This window comes from Nerophis ophidion, linkage group LG16 (genome assembly GCF_033978795.1).
Source record: "Nerophis ophidion isolate RoL-2023_Sa linkage group LG16, RoL_Noph_v1.0, whole genome shotgun sequence".
In the NCBI taxonomy this organism is placed as follows: Eukaryota; Metazoa; Chordata; class Actinopteri; order Syngnathiformes; family Syngnathidae; genus Nerophis; species Nerophis ophidion.
The window spans coordinates 30,082,813-30,102,858 of NC_084626.1; the positions used below are offsets into that span (position 1 = coordinate 30,082,813).

Consider the following 20,046-nt stretch of genomic DNA (forward strand, 5'->3'; position numbering starts at 1 on the left):
TTTATAAGGTTTACAAATTCAGGGTAACTTCCCTGGACACAGGAGAACTTTGAGGGCAAAACTAACAGGTTTAAATGAGTAGTAGATAGTGGTTTCTGCTTTTGTTAAGTTATTGTGTACTATTGACTTTGTTTTACTCAAACAATTGTGTGTAATACAATAGAATAAGTAACTAGTTTAAATATTGTGTTGATATTGTTAAATGGGCAGCATAGAACCTTGATTGAAACATCCCTGTGCATGTATGTTTTGTTATGGCTCGAAGCACTCACGATTGAGACCAATGTCGTGATAGGTGAGGATGATGGGTCTGTTGCCCTTGGGAACGCCTCTCATCGTCACATGAAGAAGGCCATGAGGAGTCTCAATGTCATGCTCCTGCAGCCACAAACACAAGAAGATAGAGACAGAGGATGCATTTAGAAGAGAAGAACTGTGTTTCATCCCATAAAGTCTATGAAATAGCATTTTTGCCTCATATAACGCTGATATAATTAAGATCCGTTCTGCTAACGTGGCATAGCACTATCAGCATCTTGTAGCCACAGCTAACAAGCGTGAAGGAAGAGTGTAAAGGAAGTCACTTTTTAATTACTGTTATGATAATTAATAATAGAGGTAAAGTAATACACATGTGTGTTTAGTTCAGAACACTGATTATATTCTTGGTCTTAAAACTGTGACAAAATGAAGCAAACAGTGCAAAGCAGGACTATTCATGTCCTTTGGATTTGCTGATTCATAAGAAAGGACACTTCACCTTCAGGAAAAATAAATATTTCATACCACAGGATGATTGTATTCTGTAAAAAGGATAAATAATTGAAATGTCCCGTTGGACCAAAAGTAATGGCCGAAGAAGTTGCATCTTTAAAAAGTCTCTGTTTAAGGATGCAAAGCATGTGCTTCTGCTCCAGTGCCCTCAGACAGACAAAGCAGTGAAAAGGGGCTGATTTTCATCAAGAACATATCGTCTTTAAAAAAAAAAGGGAGGGTATGACGCTGCAAAAAACAAAAATGCTTTGCAGCGTCTCTGCAGCGGGACGGATTAAAATTCAGAGCACTCACACCAGCCTCGCTATTCTATTCATTGCTTTCTTTTGAATCGAGCACAAGGACGGCTTGCTTTGGCGAAAACAACAGGGTGGAAAGCCAAAGGGGGACATTTATGTCATTTATTGGAAGATGCAAAAACATGAGTGGTAAACTAAAAAACACTACGTGGGAAGTGTCACAATGTGCACAAATTAGGATTTGGGAAAGGTACAGCCTCACTTAATGCGACAAGAGGACAAAAAAGTGCTTTGTCAGCATGAAGTGCCTATGTACAAGAAGCAGTGGGCGGGCCTGGTGTCATGTCAAGGCCACCTGGATGTAAATAATGACATCAGATTAGGCACTGACAGGTAATAATTTTTCTACCTGGGTGCATTCGTTTGATGGACACGAGTCACAACCTTTATTGGGGTGATGAACGTTACTCCTCAAGGTCTCAAGGACGAGGCTGCAGCAATTCCAAAAAGCAATGAGTGATCGCTGAACTGACAGCGACTAATTGAGTTGTCCTTGTTTTTGTGTGGTTGTCTGGCTCAAGAAAAAAAAACAGATTGAGCTTCATTGACTCCATGCCAGCAGCTGGAAGCAACGCTCTCCAGTTACTAAATATAACAAGTCTTTTAGAAATGGAAAGAAGCATGACGACATTTCCCTCCTTTCATTGAGCTAACGGAATGTAGGTGTAACTTTGGGTGTTATGGGCCCGGAAAATAACGTCTACTTATGATGCTGCGAAACTGTCATTTTTAGCTTAAACAAGAAAAGAGGGGTTTTAGCGCACTTTGAAAAGGCCCAGCAAGTAAAGTACGTCCCGCCAGCAAAAAAGTGGCAAATAGAGTTTGACTGACGGAGACAGGAGGAGAGAGAAGTCTGGTGTGACTAACTAAAATGGAAGGGAGACATCAATTTAATATATCATGCCTTCCCGGAAATGTGCTGCAAAAAAAAACAAGAAAAAAAAACACAAGAAGAAGCTCAGGGAACCAGGAGCAGCAATTTAGCTTCTGGTAAGGTTCATATGCTGTATTGATCTGAGAAATGTGTCTCAAATCATTTCCTGTCTGAAACACAAATACACACTGCAGCAGCATGATGGGAAAACAGACTCAGGGTGGGGCTGCAGCTTAAAAGAAAGAGATATATAACATGACATAGCAGCATGTTTCATTCTTGCTATTGCAATCATGGTGGCTTTCTGTTTGTGGGGCTGCTTTGAGGGGACATTAAGTATTCAGGAGGTTGCTCAGGGCAACTGGAAGGTTACACGGCTGTAGTCAAAGAATGAAATAAGGGTAAGGTGCAGGAGCAGAAAAAAGAAAAAAGAAAGCGGGAAAAAAAAAGAGCAGTATGTCATGCTCTCCCGTTTTTCCAGCAATTGTTTATCAATCCTCCCCCGTTCCATGTTCACCCCGCCCTGCCTGGAATGATATCAATCACCTCTGTGTGCAGCATTACAGGGCAGAAACCGTGAGCAGTCAGCAGCTTCAGCGTACGCAGGGCCGTACATGCACACATACTGGAATAATCTCGGTTTCTATAAATCACCCTGTTCGCTCGTGACTCGACCTTTTCATAACTGCAGCAAAGGGTCAGTATGCGTGTCATCAAATTCAAGGTCTCTGCAGAGGAAGGAAGGAGCTGTTATATTAGATTTAGCGTGTGGTTGCTCCGTTGTGACCTTCTGAATAGGGGAAAAAAGAGCAAACCGTATAGCCATTCACCAGGAAATATCACCAACAACATGTGGGATGTAAACCCAAAACATTTATGACCCCGGCAAGCAGAAAACAAAGTCCTTGCATTTTTTTCAGACTGAACCAACTCCTCGTATGGACATGCACACCAAACAGCTACTGCCTGTCTAAAAAAAAGAAAAAAAAAGGTGGTGACAAGAGGTCTACAGGACTACCAGCAGCTTGGTCCTCAGCTGCTTTAACTAAATCCACGGGGAAATCACACATTAACCCACCCCCCAATCGGAAGCAAAGCCTTTAGCTGCAAGCAACCAGTCAGGTGTATCAAGATCCATTTGTCACTCACCACTCCATTGCCACAGCTTGCAATCTGGTCCAGATCCAAAATAGCTGACATTGTTACCTACACAGGAGAGGGCTGTGTTATGCTAAGTGCGAGCGTGAGCTCGGCAGCTTTGAAGAGCTACGAAAGGAGGAGGAGGGAGAGGAGGAGGAGGAGAAGGTTGGACGAAAAGAAGGGATGGAGGTTTGGGAGGCGAGAGCAGGACCGACAAGACAGAGAGAGAGAGAGAGGGAAACACAAGGAGGGAGTGAAGGAGAGATGGGCAAAGAATCTGAATGGAAGCTGAGGATGAGGGGCGGAGAGGATGCAGATCGACGGAGAGGGAGAGCGAGAGGAGACGAGGAAAAAGACAGCGGGAGGAGTGGGAGAAGGCAGACTGTGCTTAGTAGTCACCGTGCATCCGCACGTTCCGCCAGCAGTGCGTCTAATTGGATTGCAGAGGGTCAGGTGGGTAGAGGGTGGAGCAATCGTGGGGAAAACAGGAAGGAGGGGAGGAGGCATGAGAGAGAGAGTGGGGTTGATGGGGGTGCAAAGGATGCAATAGAGTCCGTCCAGGAAAAGAGCAAGGCTGCTGACATCGTGCAATGACGCTGATAGAAACAAGATGAGGAGAGTGACTTTGACCACTCCCCCTGCACGAGCTGCCGCATCAGCAAATGGGCTCTCGTCACATTCAGATGTACTTATTTACTTTCCGAGGCATGCCGTCCTTTAAACATTGTGTACGTTTACAACTACTGTTATTTTTTAACTATGGCAATATCAATTTCATGGAGTCATTAGATCCGCATACATATTGATTTCTTACCTCTCCTATGTCCTCTACATACAGTGGGGCAAAAAAGTATTTAGTCAGCCACCGATTGTGCAAGTTCTCCCTCTTAAAATGATGACAGAGGTCTGTAATTTTCATCATAGGTACACTGCAACTGTGAGAGACAGAATGTGAAAAAAAATAATCCAGGAATTCACATTGTAGGAATTTTTAAAGAATTTATTTGTAAAATATGGTGGAAAATAAGTATTTGGTCAACCATTCAAAGCTCTCACTGATGGAAGGAGGTTTTGGCTCAAAATCTCACGATACATGGCCCCATTCATTCTTTCCTTAACACGGATCAATCGTCCTGTCCACTTAGCAGAAAAACAGCCCCAAAGCATGATGTTTCCACCCCCATGCTTCACAGTAGGTATGGTGTTCTTGGGATGCAACTCAGTATTCTTCTTCCTCCAAACACGACGAGTTGAGTTTATACCAAAAAGTTATATTTTGGTTTCATCTGACCACATGACATTCTCCCAATCCTCTGCTGTATCATCCATGTATCCATTTTGGTATAAACTCAACTCGTCGTGTTTGGAGGAAGAAGAATACTGAGTTGCATCCCAAGACCACCATACCTACTGTGAAGCATGGGGGTGGAAACATCATGCTTTGGGGCTGTTTTTCTGCTAAGTGGACAGGACGATTGATCCGTGTTAAGGAAAGAAAGAATGGGGCCATGTATCGTGAGATTTTGAGCCAAAACCTCTTTCCATCAGTGAGAGCTTTGAATGGTTGACAAAATACTTATTTTCCACCATAATTTACAAATACATTCTTTATAATTCCTACAATGTGAATTCCTGGATTTTTTTTCCCATTCTGTCTCTCACAGTTGAAGTGTACTTATGATGAAAATTACAGACCTCTGTCATCATTTTAAGTGGGAGAACTTGCACAATCGGTGGCTGACTAAATACTTTTTCCCCCCACTGTAGTTGTGAAGGATGCCTGTGTTTAGTCAAGACAGGCACCCCTCTGCAACCCATATCCCCCAGCAAGGGGAGAGGAAGGGGGGTGTCTTGTGGAAAACGTGGGCCTCTCATTGGTCTGATGAAGCGACAGCAGCTTGTGCACTGATTCAACTGGATCAAACCGACCTGCAGAGGGTGCTATTGGCACAAATAAATACAACGTATGGACATAAGTCTTAGGGCAGCTGGGCATTAAACATAAAGGAATTTTAAACTACAGCTTTCTACAAGATTTTAAAACATGCAAGTTTGCATTCTTGCCCACTGGAGTCATCTCAAAAAATATTTGTCAAACACGGGCTCACAATCTATTGCTGGGTTGCAAACACGTGACATAGAGGTGCTTTCAGTTTTGACTTGGAGCCAATAAGATTTCTAGTCCCGATCCGATACTGTGACAATAGATTATAGAACCGAAAATGTTGTACAACAAGTAACCACCAAACAAAAAAATACTTAAACATTTATATTGTAATAATAACACGAAATAGAAAATTATCGGTCTTATCACTTTAGTATAGTTTATGTTCTGATACTATACCCCGAAAGGGACAGGTGGTAGGAAATGGATGGATGGATGGACTATAATAGGTATAAATAGTCTCGACAACTAGATTGATCACCTCCACTTAACATTGAAGCTTTAGCGGTTAGCTTCTTGTGTCGTCCTACTTAGTGTGTGTGTGTGTGTGTGTGTGTGTGTGTGTGGTAAGGGTGTCCCGATACTAATATTTCCGGAACTGGTACCAAAATTGATTTTGATACGTTTCAAAATCAAGGGGACCAAAAACACATGTCATTATTGGCTTCACTTTAACAGAAAATCTTACGATATTATACCTTTAACATATGTTCGTAATTGCACTCAAACAACAATTTTTGAACATTTTTATAAAAATTAAAAGGCATAAACACACTAGGCGATTCTTATTGCACTCAAAGAACTACTTACAATTTTATATATTACATATAGTCTGCCGTAATCTAAGACTAGGTTAGAATAGAGTAGAAAGCTTTACCGACATTGTATTAAATGCTTCATGATTTATGGTTGCCAATTTCGATCTGTGCTACAATCATTAGTAAATACTAAAAACAATGCTATGGCTAAAAGTAAACAGATAATACATCCATCCATCCATTTTCTACCGCTTATTCCCTTTTGGGGTCACGGGGGGGCGCTGGTGCCTATCTCAGCTACAATCGGGCGGAAGGCGGTGTACACCCTGGACAAGTCGCCACCTCATCGCAGGGCCAACACAGATAGACAGACAACATTCACACTCGCATTCACACACTACGGACAATTTTAGTGTTGCCAATCAACCTATCCCCACATAGCAGGTAAAAAACACATTGTGTAAAATAAAACACAAATCGTAGGAATTTGTAACAATATTCAGTTATTTTACTTGCATTAGTTTACACTACATGGGCGGTTTGGACCGCGCTAATATTTGGCAATAAGGCAGCTGTGTGGCGCGTCTATGTATCTACATACGCACAACAGGGGAGCTGGTTAACTACATTACCTTTAAACTCCTTGTACGGGTCTGGATGATTGTTATTTACATGTTTACAAAAGTTGAAGCAAAGATTGAAATACTATATGCCACCTTTGGCAAGGTAGGTTTAAGGGGACTGCACTTTTTGTCTGCCTATCATTCACAATCCTTATGTAAGATAAGAACACATACGTTTTTCTTTTTTTATGCATGTTAAAATACTAAATAAATGCGATTAAAAGTCCACTTACAATGGAGCTTATTGGGAGTTGCTCTATTCTGCCTATAAAGCCCTTAAAAGAACACCAAAAACACCTCCATTAAGGTTTTATATACATGAATTGATTAACGTGGACCCCGACTTAAACAAGTTGAAAAACTTATTCGGGTGTTACCATTTAGTGGTCAAATGTACGGAATATGTACTGTACTGTGCAATCTACTAATAAAAGTCTCAATCAATCAATCAAAACATGCTGTAAGGATATATAGAAAGTAGTAAAAGGCACATTCATAATTACATTTAATATCTCCGTATTTTTGATAATTTTAGGAATATGCGGCAGATTAATTTCAAAAGCATATGACGTTTGCTTATTTTTTAAATACATCACTTTTTAAAAACTCCCTCCATACTTCATTAGAGCCACCAAACATAATAAACCCAGCCATGGTTACTGTACAATCTCTCATTAGGATGCCGATTGATAATCAATCAATCAATCAATGTTTATTTATATAGCCCCAAATCACAAATGTCTCAAAGGACTGCACAAATCATTACGACTACAACATCCTCGGAAGAACCCACAAAAGGGCAAGGAAAACTCACACCCAATGGGCAGGGAGAATTCACATTCAGTGGGACGCCAGCGACAATGCTGACTATGAGAAACCTTGGAGAGGACCTCAGATGTGGGCAACCCCCCCCCTCTAGGGGACCGAAAGCAATGGATGTCGAGCGGGTCCAACATGATACTGTGAAAGTTCAATCCATAGTGGCTCCAAGACAGCAGCGAGAGTCCCGTCCACTGTTAAAACTTTGTTGTAGTCTTGTTCAGATGAAAATTGACTCATAATTCTCGCGACGAAAAGGAGGGTGGCACCAAGCGTCTTTTTGTGTAATTTTTGTCATTTCCGGGTCTAAATTGTCTGTCAAAGTGCACCAAGTTGTCGAATAACATTCTCATCCTTCTACTATCCAGGTGAGTGTCATGATTTATGATCAATCAATCAATCAATCAATGTTTATTTATATATCCCTAAATCACAAATGTCTCAAAGAACTGTACAAACCACTACGACTACGACATCCTCGGAAAACCCACATAAGGGCAAGGAAAACTCACACCCAGTGGGACGCCAGTGACAATGACGACTATTAGAACCTTGGAGAGGACCTCAAGCAATGGATGTCGAGCGGGTGTAACACGATACTGAGAAAGTTCAATTCATAGTGGCTCCGACACAGCCGCAAGAGTTCAGTTCAAAGCGGATCCAAGACGGCAGCGAGAGTCCCGTCCACAGGAAACCATCCCAAGCGGAGTCGGATCAGCATCGAAGAGATGTCCCCAACCGATACATAGGCGAGCGGTCCATCCTGGGTCCCGACGAGCGGTCCATCCTGGGTCCCGACTCTGGACAGCCAGTACTTCATCCATGGTCATCGGACCGGACCCCCTCCACAAAGGAGGGGGGGACAGAGGAGAAAAAGAAAGGAAACGGCAGATCAACTGGTCTAAAAAGGAGGTCTATTTAAAGGCTAGAGTATACAAATGAGTTTTAAGGTGAGATGATCTACAATAAACTTCCACGAGCAGGGAAACGAAAAAGCAGCCAACCTGTTGATTCTGTCACGGTGCCGCTATGAATAGTTTGTGTGCGTTAGCGCTTATAACAATATCACTAATACTTGGTTATTATTCAACTTACGAAATGTAAATGGAGTAACGTTGTCGCTTTTTAAATGTGTTTTTATTGGGTTTTATGGGCGGAATAGAGGACCTCCCATTGGTTCCGTTGTAAGCGGACTTTTACTTACAAGTTAGAATGTACATAAAAAAATAAAAATACACCCGTCGTCATGTCCTTTATAATTAATGTGAACGATAGGCCAAATTCCTTCAAAAATACCAGATACCTCGATAGGTTAATATTCAACTCACGAAATGTAAATGGAGTAACGTTGGCGCTTTTTAGATGTGTTTTTATTGGGTTTTATGGACGGAATAGAGGACCTCCCATTGGTTCCGTTGTAAGCGGACTTTTACTTACGAGTTAGAATGTATATAAAAAAATAAAAATACACCCGTCGTCATGTCTTTCATAATTAATGTGAACGATAGGCAAAATTCCCCCAAAAAGTGCAGTCCCCATTTAAAGCAGTGCTCGCACCGCTTGCATTGTTTGCAGTGCGGCGCTTCCGGTAGTTTTGAAGCCCAGATACCTTGATATTGCTACTCACGCACCCGCTTTATCAACCAGTGGGAATGCTGTTTTTCTGCTATTCTTCCTCTCCACACTGTTTTTGCCTGTATGCGCCTTGTGTGTTCATTTTGACACACTCAACATTTGTACGTCACCGTCGCACAGCAGCAGGCAAATGAAAAAAAAAAGTACAGGTATTTTTTAAAGGCAGTTTAGTATTGTTTTTAATCCATTGGTACCACAGTACAACCTATACTGCAGGCCAGGGCAATTATTTTGACTGTCGGGCCAAATTTAGAGAAGAAAATGTGTCTGGGGGCCGCTATATCTATTTTTAGGAACACTAATACAAAACCTCACAATAATGTCAAATAGAATGCTAAAAAACGTTATGACAGACAGCCCTGAAAAAGGAATGGAATTTAACTTTTTTTTTTACTAAACGAGATACCCAGAATGTACATGAAAATAAAGAATGTAGGATTTACAATATTAACTATGAACGATAAAACACTGAATATTGACAACATATCAATCAATCAATCAATGTTTACTTATATAGCCCTAAATCACTAGTGTCTCAAAGGGCTGCACAGACCACCACGACATCCTCGGTAGGCCCACATAAGGGCAAGGAAAACTCACACCCAGTGGGACATCGGTGACAATAATGACCCAGTGGGACGTCGGTGACAATGATGACTATGAGAACCTTGGAGAGGAGGAAAGCAATGGATGTCGAGCGGGTCTAACATGATACTGTGAAAGTTCAATCCATAATGGATCCAACACAGTCGCGAGAGTCCAGTCCAAAGCGGATCCAACACAGCAGCGAGAGTCCCGTTCACAGCGGAGCCAGCAGGAAACCATCCCAAGCGGAGGCGGATCAGCAGCGCAGAGATGTCCCCAGCCGATACACAGGCAAGCAGTACATGGCCACCGAATCGGACCGGACCCCCTCCACAAGGGAAAGTGGGACATAGAAGAAAAAGAAAAGAAACGGCAGATCAACTGGTCTAAAAAGGGAGTCCATTTATGAACGTCATACCCACTCTCCGTCGACATATTTTACAATCAAGCGAAATGCAACCAAAATGCAACAAAACAGCAAAATATGAACGCGAAGGGTAAAAATAAACCCACCTACAATCTGATGTATCATTAAGCCTTAGAACTTTGTTGTGAAAATCTCCTTCCGCGTCTGCCCCTGACACCTGCATTTCAGGCTGACACTCTGCAAACAGTCTGTGGAAACACTTCCCCACCCACACTGCTTTGTGCCTCGTCTGAGCTGCTGTGACTTAGATTACCGTAGTAACTAATTAGATTACCTACCAGTTGATCTGCCGTTTCTTTTCTTTTTCTTCTATGTCCCACTCTCCCTTGTGGAGGGGGTCCGGTCCGATCCGGTAGCCATGTACTGCTTGCCTGTGTATAGGCTGGGGACATCTCTGCGCTGCTGATCCGCCTCCGCTTGGGATGGTTTCCTGCTGGCTCCGCTGTGAACGGGACTCTCGCTGCTGTGTTGGATCCGCTTTGGACTGGACTCTCGCGACTGTGTTGGATCCATTGTGGATTGAACTTTCACAGTATCATGTTAGACCCGCTCGATATCCATTGCTTTCCTCCTCTCCAAGGTTCTCATACTCATCATTGTCACCGACGTCCCACTGGGTCATTATTGTCACCGATGTCCCACTGGGTGTGAGTTTTCCTTGCCCTTATGTGGGCCTACCGAGGATGTCGTGGTGGTTTGTGCAGCCCTTTGAGACACTAGTGATTTAGGGCTATATAAGTAAACATTGATTGATTGATTGATACTATATCATGCAAAAGCGCAGATTCCAACCATTGCTAATACTTTGTATAGTTCAAGACTTGCGGTCATTTGAAAACTTCACTGCACAGCATAATAGCCGCTTCACTTTCCATCTTAAAGATCTAAAAAATATTATTTGGGAATGTCCGGCGGGTCATATTGAAAAGCTTAACTGGCCGCATGTGGCCCCCGGGCCTTAATTTGCCCAGGTCTGACCAAGTGTGTAGCATGTTTAGCCAAAAATGTACTCTGTTACACAGCTGCGGTAAAGATTGGCTGGACTTGGCAGATTGCCAATCAGTTAAAAAAAGGCAAATATTGGCCCGCAATAGGGATCGGGACATCTCCATTTAGAAATGTTCATTTATTCAGTATTATACTATAAGTATATACTACATACTCCATCCATCCATCCATTTTCTACCGCTTATTCCCTTTTGGGGTCGCGGGGGGCGCTTAAATTGAAAAACTTCTCAAGTTTTCAAGGATTTTCCCAACATCACTTAAGTGGACTTCACAAATTACCGGCCTGTCTCACCTTCTGCCACAGTTATCAAAAATATTGGAAAAAATATTCGATAATAGACTTTGTGGCTTCATTGAAAAGCACAAATTATCATCCGATTGTCAATATGGGTTCCGACAAAATAGGTCAACTTCATTAGCTCTAATTGATTTAATAGAAAACATTACTAATGGGATGGAGAAGAACAAATTTGTAATAGGAATTTTTTCGATACCATTGACCACGAGATTTTGGTAAATAAACTGGAAAACTATGGCATAAGGGGATTGGGAGGGAAATGGCTGGAGAGCTACTTAAATGAGGGACAGCAGATTGTTCAGACCACTATTTATGGACTTAAAGCAACTTAAACTGAACGATGCGATCAACTTTAAAACTGCTCAAATTATGTTAGGGCTTCCCAAAACTCTCTACCATCCAATATACAGAACCTATTCCATGATAGAGATGATCACCATAGTTACAGTTTAAGAGGAAACAACAAATTATATTTGCCTAAATTTAGAACAACTTTAAAATCAATGTGCATTTCAGTTCGTGGAGTGAATCTGTGGAACAACTTAGGGGACAAGTTCAAAAAGTGTTCTAGCATGATTCAATTTAAAACACTGTTTAAAAAAGATGTACTAAAGAAGTACGAGGAGGAAAGAGAGTGATGCCCTCAGCACAGAGCGATGGGAGAGAGGTGTATGGTGAGAGAGTGTTTGGGGCCCGTGTCTTTGTGTGATTGAGTGAGTGCGTGCGTGCGTGTGTGTGTGTGAGTGCGTGTGTGTGTGTGTGTTTTGTCTCGTCTTGTCTTTTCTCATAGTATTGTTAGTGTACAGGAGGTTTTCTTGTTTTTGTTTATAGAGTATTGTTCTTGTATTATATTGTTTATGTTAAATGTGGAATGAGTGAGAGGGGTTGGGATATTATAAGCATCTGCTGCATCCAACCCCTTTTCAAGGCTTGCTTAAATATCTCTGGCAAAATGTAAAAACAACAAAAAACAAACCCGTGTTTAGTTGTACTGTGCAGGTTTGAAATAAATATTTCAATTCAATTCAATTTCAAACTACAGGTATCTGGTCGCTCTCATTTCCTTCTACACTCACAAGAATTAAAAGTACTAAAGTATGGAGGCTCAGGCACGTCACTTCTTTAGATCTAAATGGATCCGAGAATTAGGCATTAACCTCAAAATTGTGTACACTACTGAATTGGGGTCTTATGCCGACATATGGACACTTAAACTGATATCTGTTGGTGTCAGAAGAGTATAAAATACAATGGAATTTTGAAAAAATAAAAAGTGTAAAAATTAAAATTAGCATGTCACTACACATGAAGTACACACTTGTGTACTTATGGACTAAGTACATCATATCAAAAGATGAGTTTTAGTTTTTATTCTAATTAGGGTCCAATAAGCCTAAATAGCAAAGAGAAATAAAAAAAAGCATGTACACAAACAGCTTGTGTCTTAAGAGGTTAAAGGACCCCTCTAATGCTGACAACAGTAGCACTTATTTCATATGTTTTGTACCTAAAAAGGTAAAATAGACACAATTGTAATAATAGCACGTTTTAGAACACCTTTTAGTTCTAAAATGTGGACCAACCTGCATCACTCTGCTGACGTCACCTACAGAAGACTGGAAGCTTTTTCATATTGCATACAATGTGTTTTGGTAGCATATTCCTCCCCAATCACAATATTTTTGCGCATAATTTGAAGAAATTATTAAATATGTCTGCCAAATCCATGGTTACAGGGTGTAGCAATACAACTAAAGAACATGTCAGCCTGCATACATTACTAAACCATGGGAATATGAGCAAAGTATGAACCTCTTCAGTCAAACTGACTTGGAATAGAGCAAGTGAGAGGAATTAATTTACAATAACCATTTAAATCAACCTGACTTAGAAGAAGAAGGGTTTTGGTCTGAGTTGGGATGGAAATGTCTTTAAAAGACTCCAGCAAAATGAGGAAAATCGGAAAAAGAAGATCAGACATCGTCTCAAAAATGAGAGGAAAAAAAAGTTAAGCCACAAGGATTCCATGTTCCGCCCTTTGCTATTCATGTTGCTCAAGATGCTTGAAGAAATGCTGCAAGAGTATGAGGAAACACAGGCTATGGAAGAGGAGATGGAAGAGAATGGAAGTCCAGATATGTCGATTCTGTTAGTATTTATTTTTTGCTCATAATGTTAACCATATCAGTTTTGAAGTCATCATCGACCAGGATGACAAAAGCATGCAACTAAATAACTATAATAATAGTTACACATGTCTTTATCCTCACGGTTTATGTGGGGAAATGGGGGGCAGCATATTGAGTCTTGTGATGGAGAGGGGGCGTTCCAAGTACAGTTAGGTACCTACCCATTTCTCAAAAGCTAATTCATATTTTGGAAAATGCCAGCTAGATTCATTTGCTGGAGCAAAAAGTACATAAAGGGAACTTGTTAGTGAAATGTTCATTTGGACGCTGTGAGTCCTTTTAAGGCCGTGAAGGACAATGTTGCTGCACAAGTTAGTGATGGACATTGTTGAAAACTCAGCAATATTTGTTTACCTGTGTTTTTACGCAATTCACTCATAACATATATAAAATAAAAGTTGTTTTTGGTGTTTTTGCTACCCCGCCTTCTGCCCGAATGCAGCTGAGATAGGCTCCAGCTACACCTACGATCCCGAAAGGGACAAGCGGTAGAAATGGATGGATGGATCTACTGTTGCAAGCAAACTTTTTGCTGTCATCTATAATTCTGCGTGGGTTCCCTCCGGGTACTCCAGCTTCCTCCCACCTCCAAGGACATGCACCTGGGGATAGGTTGATTGGCAACACTAAATCGGCCCTAGTGTGTGAATGTGAGTGTGAATGTTGTCTGTCTATCTGTGTTGACCCTGTGATGAGGTGGCAACTTGTCTAGGGTGTACCCCGCCTTCCGCCCGAATGGTGCTGTCCCTTTTGGGCTCCAGCACTCCCCGCGACCCTAAAAGAGACAAGCAGTGGGAAAATGGATGGATGGACTACTCTCATAAATAGGCGACTGGTGCCCTCTGCTGGGTACAATATGAAACTGCCAGTGATATGTTTTGCCATTTCAAGCAGGGGCAAAGATTAACCATCAAAACCCTACAAGTAGTAATAATTAGTACCTTTTAAAGGATGACTAATATAAGAAAAGCATACCGCTAAGAAAAGCAATCACATATGCAAAAGTAGTAAAACAATACATAAATAAATAAAAGCATGCCTATTTTTTACTGCATCAACTGGTGATGAAATTGTACACATAAAATATTTCCATCTGGATAAAATGGCTCTTTGTTCCTAAGTGCACCTTAAAACCTCTGCAGTTCCAACGGGTGGAGGAGACTGAGTCACGCCATCCCCCAGTACAGCGAGAACGTCATAAATAGCACAAGACTGCAGCAGTACCACGCCCTGTACAGAGGCTGTCTTCTCTGACACTCTCTCCACACACGGTCACTGTGTCCCCTATCCCTCCGCACAGCCGTGCAGCTTCAAACATACGATGCCAGTGGGCCATTTGTGGCATAAGAATTAGGAGTTTGCCCTTTAAAACAACCTGAACATAACATCAGCAGCAGCACAGAGGGATGGTGCAGTCATCACGATGACCGATGACCCCTCAGTTGTCTTGTACAAGTACAGAACAAGACATCAGAGGAACACACTACACAGCCCTGTTTGTTATGAAGACTTTCTGGTTCATACAGGATGATGGGGTCCTGCCGAATGTCTGTCTATTTACCGTTTTACGATACAAAAATATCCGCCATTACAACAAAGCAGGAGGAGATCGTTGAGTTCTACGCTGTAAACAAACTAAGATACAAGAAATATGTCCTTCCCTCCAATTTCATGAAGCACAATACACTCGGGTAACCAGCAGAAACATGAGAAGGGCATCGCCAGGGCCAAACAATCCTAACTTGGATAGCGCCTCAATGTGCCACAAAACAAATTCCATCCATCCATCCATTTTTACCGCTTATTCCCAGAGTAAAACAACTTGCACTGAGCCTAGTCTATAAAATCCGCTACACCTCCTTGATACCGAAATACATGTCAAATTACTTCCTTAACGTATATGACCGCCATAACCACAACACCAGGGGGAGCTCCACAAACCACGTTAAACCCAGATTTCGATCTAACAAAGGTCTTAACTCATTCTCTTTCTATGCCACATCAATGTGGGATACACTCCCAACAGGTATAAAAGTAAGTGCATCTCTATATTCTTTCAAAACCGCTCTTAAACAACACCTCCAGTCAACTTCAACACTTTTCTAATACCCTCCTCCATTCACATCCCATCTCCCCGGATTATAAACAACTCAAATGTACTTCTAATGTATATACTTGTTCTTATGCTATCTGAACTCACTATGTTCTCTGCTGGCTGTACATATCCTACTAAATAAGACCTACACTGTTTCAATGTCCACATTTCTCTGTTGATGCAATTGTTGATGACTGAAGTTCTGATATCAACCAAAGCTCCTCATCCCACCCCCCGGACTGTAAATAATGTAAATAATTCAATGTACATACTATGATGATTAACTTGTGTGATGACTGTATTATGTTGATAGTATATATTTGTACCATGAATTGATTAACGTGGACCCTGACTTAAACAAGTTGAAAAACTTATTCGGGTGTTACCATTTAGTGGTCACTTGTACGGAATATGTACTGTACTGTGCAATCTACTAATAAAAGTATCAATCAATCAATCAATCAATTGGGGTCGCTGGTGCCTATCTCAGCTACAATTGGGCGGAAGGCGGGGTACACCTTGAAGAAGTCGCCACCTCATCACAGGGCCAACACAGATAGACAGACAACATTCACACTCACATTCACACACTAGGGCCAATTTAGTGTTGCCAATCAACCTATCCCCAGGTGCATGTCTTTTGGAGGTAGGAGGAAGCCGGAGTACCCGGAGGGAACCCACGCAGTCACGGGAAGGACATGCAAACCCCGCACAGAAAGATCCCGAGCCCGGGATTGAACCCAGGACTACTCAGGACTTTTGTACTGTGAGGCAGACGCACTAACCCATGTGTGTCAAACTCTGGCCCATGTAATTTATTTTGGCCCTTGAGACAATATTAAATTAACATTAGAGCTGGCCCGTCGGTATTATACAGTGGCGGTACATTCACCGCTAATTCTACTACTTGCCAACCCTCACGATTTTTCCAGGAGACTCCCGAATTTATTTTTTTACACGACTATGACTTAAGCTCCAGACATATCGTTTGTTTGATATTACTGCTGAAAGTGGTGGATAAGTGTATTATTACTGAGGGCCAATAGGGGGCGCTTGCAGCCCAACAATGAGCCTTTGCTCTATGTCAAGGGTAGGGAACCTATGGCTCTCGGGCCAGGTGTGGCTCTTTTGATGACTGTATTTAGCTCTCAGATAAATCTTAGCTGACATTGCTTAACATGATAAGTAATGAATAATTCCGCTGGTAATCAGTGTTGAAAATAACGTTCAAAATATAAAACTTTGTCATGCATTTTAAGCCATCCATTAATGTTTCTATCGCACCTGTTTAAAACGTCGCATCAATGGTAAGAAGTATTTTATTGAATATTGGCTAGCTTCAGAATAACAATGTCATTAAAAAGAATAAGAGACTTATTATGCTCTAAAAATGTTGGTCTTACTTAAAAATCTATGTATTTAGTTGTATTCAGTGTTAAAAAATATGATATGGCTCCAGAGGTGGGTAGAGTAGCCAGATATTGTACTCAAGTAAGAGTACTGTTAATTTAGAGATGTATTACTCAAGTAAAAGTAAGGAGTAATCACCCAAATATTTACTTGAGTAAAAGTAAAAAGTATGTTGTGAAAAAACTAATCAAGTACTACTCAAGGTTCCCGACCCCTGGTCCTCCAGTAACTGATGAGTAACCTGTTCGTTTAATGATGACGGCCACAAGTAATGCACAAAAACATGAAAATAGCAATGAACAACATCAGAGCCAGGAATATCTCTTAAGCAACTAAAACAATAATATATATTAAATAATATATATTTGGTTTTACACTGTATTGAAAAAAAAATGTGAAAATGAATTTTACCTTTGAAACCTCATTATGGTATTAGCTAAGTTTTATATTCATAAATGTAAGTTTCTCAATACCCGACCTGTTTTTTGTGCCTTTCAAAAAGATTTGGAACTCTACATTAAAACACTCTACGTCTAACAACCAAAAAGCTGTGAAAACTATGATGCTGTGTTCCAAATTTAAGTTATTTACTGAGATTAAGTGAGCCAAAGGCTTTGCATTTAGTTTATTTTATATCTATCTATCTATCCATCTATCGATCTATATATATATCGATAGATGGATATATATATATATATATCCATCCATTTCTACCGCTTATTCCCTTTTTGGAGTCGCGGGGGGCACTGGCGCCTATCTCAGCTACAATCGGGCGGAAGGCGGGGTACACCCTGGGCAAGTTGCCACCTCATCGCAGGGCCAACACAGATAGACAGACAACATTCACACTCACATTCACACACTAGGGCCAATTTAGTGTTGCCAATCAACCTATCCCCAGGTGCATGTTTTTGGAAGTGGGAGGAAGCCGGAGTACCCGGAGGGAACCCACGCATTCACGGGGAGAACATGCAAACTCCACACAGAAAGATCCCGAGCCTGGATTTGAACCCAGGAGTGCAGGACCTTCGTATTGTGAGGCAGATGCACTAACCCCTCTGCCACCGTGAAGCCCTATATATATATATATATATATATATATATATATATATATATATATATATATATATATATATATATATATATATATATATATATATATATATATATATATATATATATATATATATATATATATATATATATATATATATATATATATATATACTTTGCATTCTATTTTAGTTACTTTGATTTTACAACCCCCTGGCGCTGTTTTGTACTGTTTTTGAACTTACTTTGATTATTATTTTCAACTGTTTGTAAATGTTGAAATTTATAAATAAAGTTTTTTTTTTTTTTAATAAATAAAGTGTACGGTTAATGATGTGAGCGCCTGGCTCTGTTTGGTTGGTGAAACGGAGTCAAACGTCACCAGTGACTGCATTTGATTGGTGAAACGCAGGCATGTGATAGGTCCTACTTTGAAGGTCTGTCTGACAAAACAAAACAAAGCGTGCATTAATAGATCGATAAAAATCAGAAGCGAGTAGCCAGCTGAATGTAGATAAATGGAGCGGAGTAAAAGTAGCGTTAAAACTACTCTTAGAAGTACAATTTATCCCAGAAGTTACTCAAGTAGATGTAACGGAGTAAATGTAGCGCGATACTACCCACCTCAGTATGGCTCTCACAGAAATACATTTTTAAATATTTGGCTTTTATAGCTCTCTCGGCCAAAAAGGTTCCCGACCCCTGCTCCACCACTGCTCCCCTCACCTACCAGGGGGTGAACAAGGAGAGGGGTCAAATGCAGAGGACAAATTTCAGCACACCTAGTGTGTGCGTATCATTGATACTTTAACTTCAAAATACTGTTGCATGCTAGCGTCTCGTGGCTGATAAGGTTTGATGTGTTGAAGCTCGATTAATTTTTTTCCCTCGTGCAAATGAAATGCAAAATGTTTTCGTCCATCCATCCATCCATCTTCCATCTTCTTCCGCTTATCCGAGGTCAGGTCGCGGGGGCAACAGCCTAAGCAGGGAAACCCAGACTTCCCTCTCCCAAGCCTCTTCGTCTAGCTCTTCCCGGGGGATCCCGAGGCGTTCCCAGGTCAGCCGGGAGACATAGTCTTCCCAACGTGTCCTGGGTCTTCCCCGTGGCCTCCTACCGGTTGGACGTGCCCTAAACACCTCCCTTAGGGAGGCGTTCGGGTGGCATCCTGACCAGATGCCCGAACCACCTCATCTGGCTCCTCTCGATGTGAAGGAGCAGCGGCTTTACTTTGAGTTCCCTCCGGATGGCAGTGCTTCTCAGCCTATCTCTAAGATCTAAAATGTTTTCGTTTGAAAAAGTAAAGAAGTACCATCCGATCGACGCCATGTTTGTTTACGGTGAACATGGGAAGGTAATGACAGGCTGTCACTGGTAAGAGCAAAGGAATGCTTGATTTACTCACCCTGACCCACCGACAGCACAGATCAATTTATTTTTATTTTAATGTCGCCTAAGGGCAGTGGTTCTCAAATGTTAGGCCACCCTTGGAAAAAAGAAAACATTTCTAAAAACTTTCTTTTCGAACATAAAAACTTCCATTAAAGATTGCGAGTCGAAATTTCTTGTGTTTTATACTTGACAATGAAGAGAAAGAAAAACAAAGGGATTTTTTTGACATGGAAGAACTTTTGTGCGGCATCTGTGTGATGAAAAATGCTAATTAGGGGAAATTTCTTGCAGTGTTTTTACTCAGAGGTAGTCTTTAAACCAATCTGCAGAGGTGTCAGTAATCCAGGCCCTACATGGTCAAAATCATTGTAAACTACAATTCCCAGAATGCCAAGGTAAAATGGCCGCGAAAATTACTGATTGAAGGCACCTGAAAAGGAAGGAGGTTCAATCAGGCTCATTCACCAAACAAGTTACATGGAAGGAAGAACAGCAAGCAGCCACAACAGCAAAATCCACTCAACAAGTTTCTCCAAACACACCGATGGTCGGTGAATATGTTTAATTTGATGATGATCAAAATGCTATGTTTAATATGCTTAACTTGGACCTGCAAGCTTGTTAATTTGCTTACTGAACTATCCTAATTTGTTTGTTTAAACTGCTGGGTTCAAGTTGAATTACTGCATTACACTTTGAGCATTGATTGCATACTGTGTTT

General features: G+C 41.2%; 1 protein-coding gene across 3 annotated transcripts in view; it reads right to left on the minus strand.

The window, feature by feature from the left end:
• The window catches only part of ndrg3a (ndrg family member 3a), a 117,351-nt gene that overhangs the window by 35,625 nt on the left and 61,680 nt on the right, over nt 1-20,046 (minus strand). For 2 of the 3 annotated variants that reach the window (XM_061874868.1, XM_061874867.1), the window contains exon 4: nt 273-378. In XM_061874868.1, coding sequence (XP_061730852.1) covers nt 273-378 — 106 coding nt within the window. Of the gene's footprint in view, nt 1-272; nt 379-3,096; nt 3,469-20,046 lie in introns of those variants that run through there. The other variant, XM_061874869.1, reaches the window with a different exon arrangement.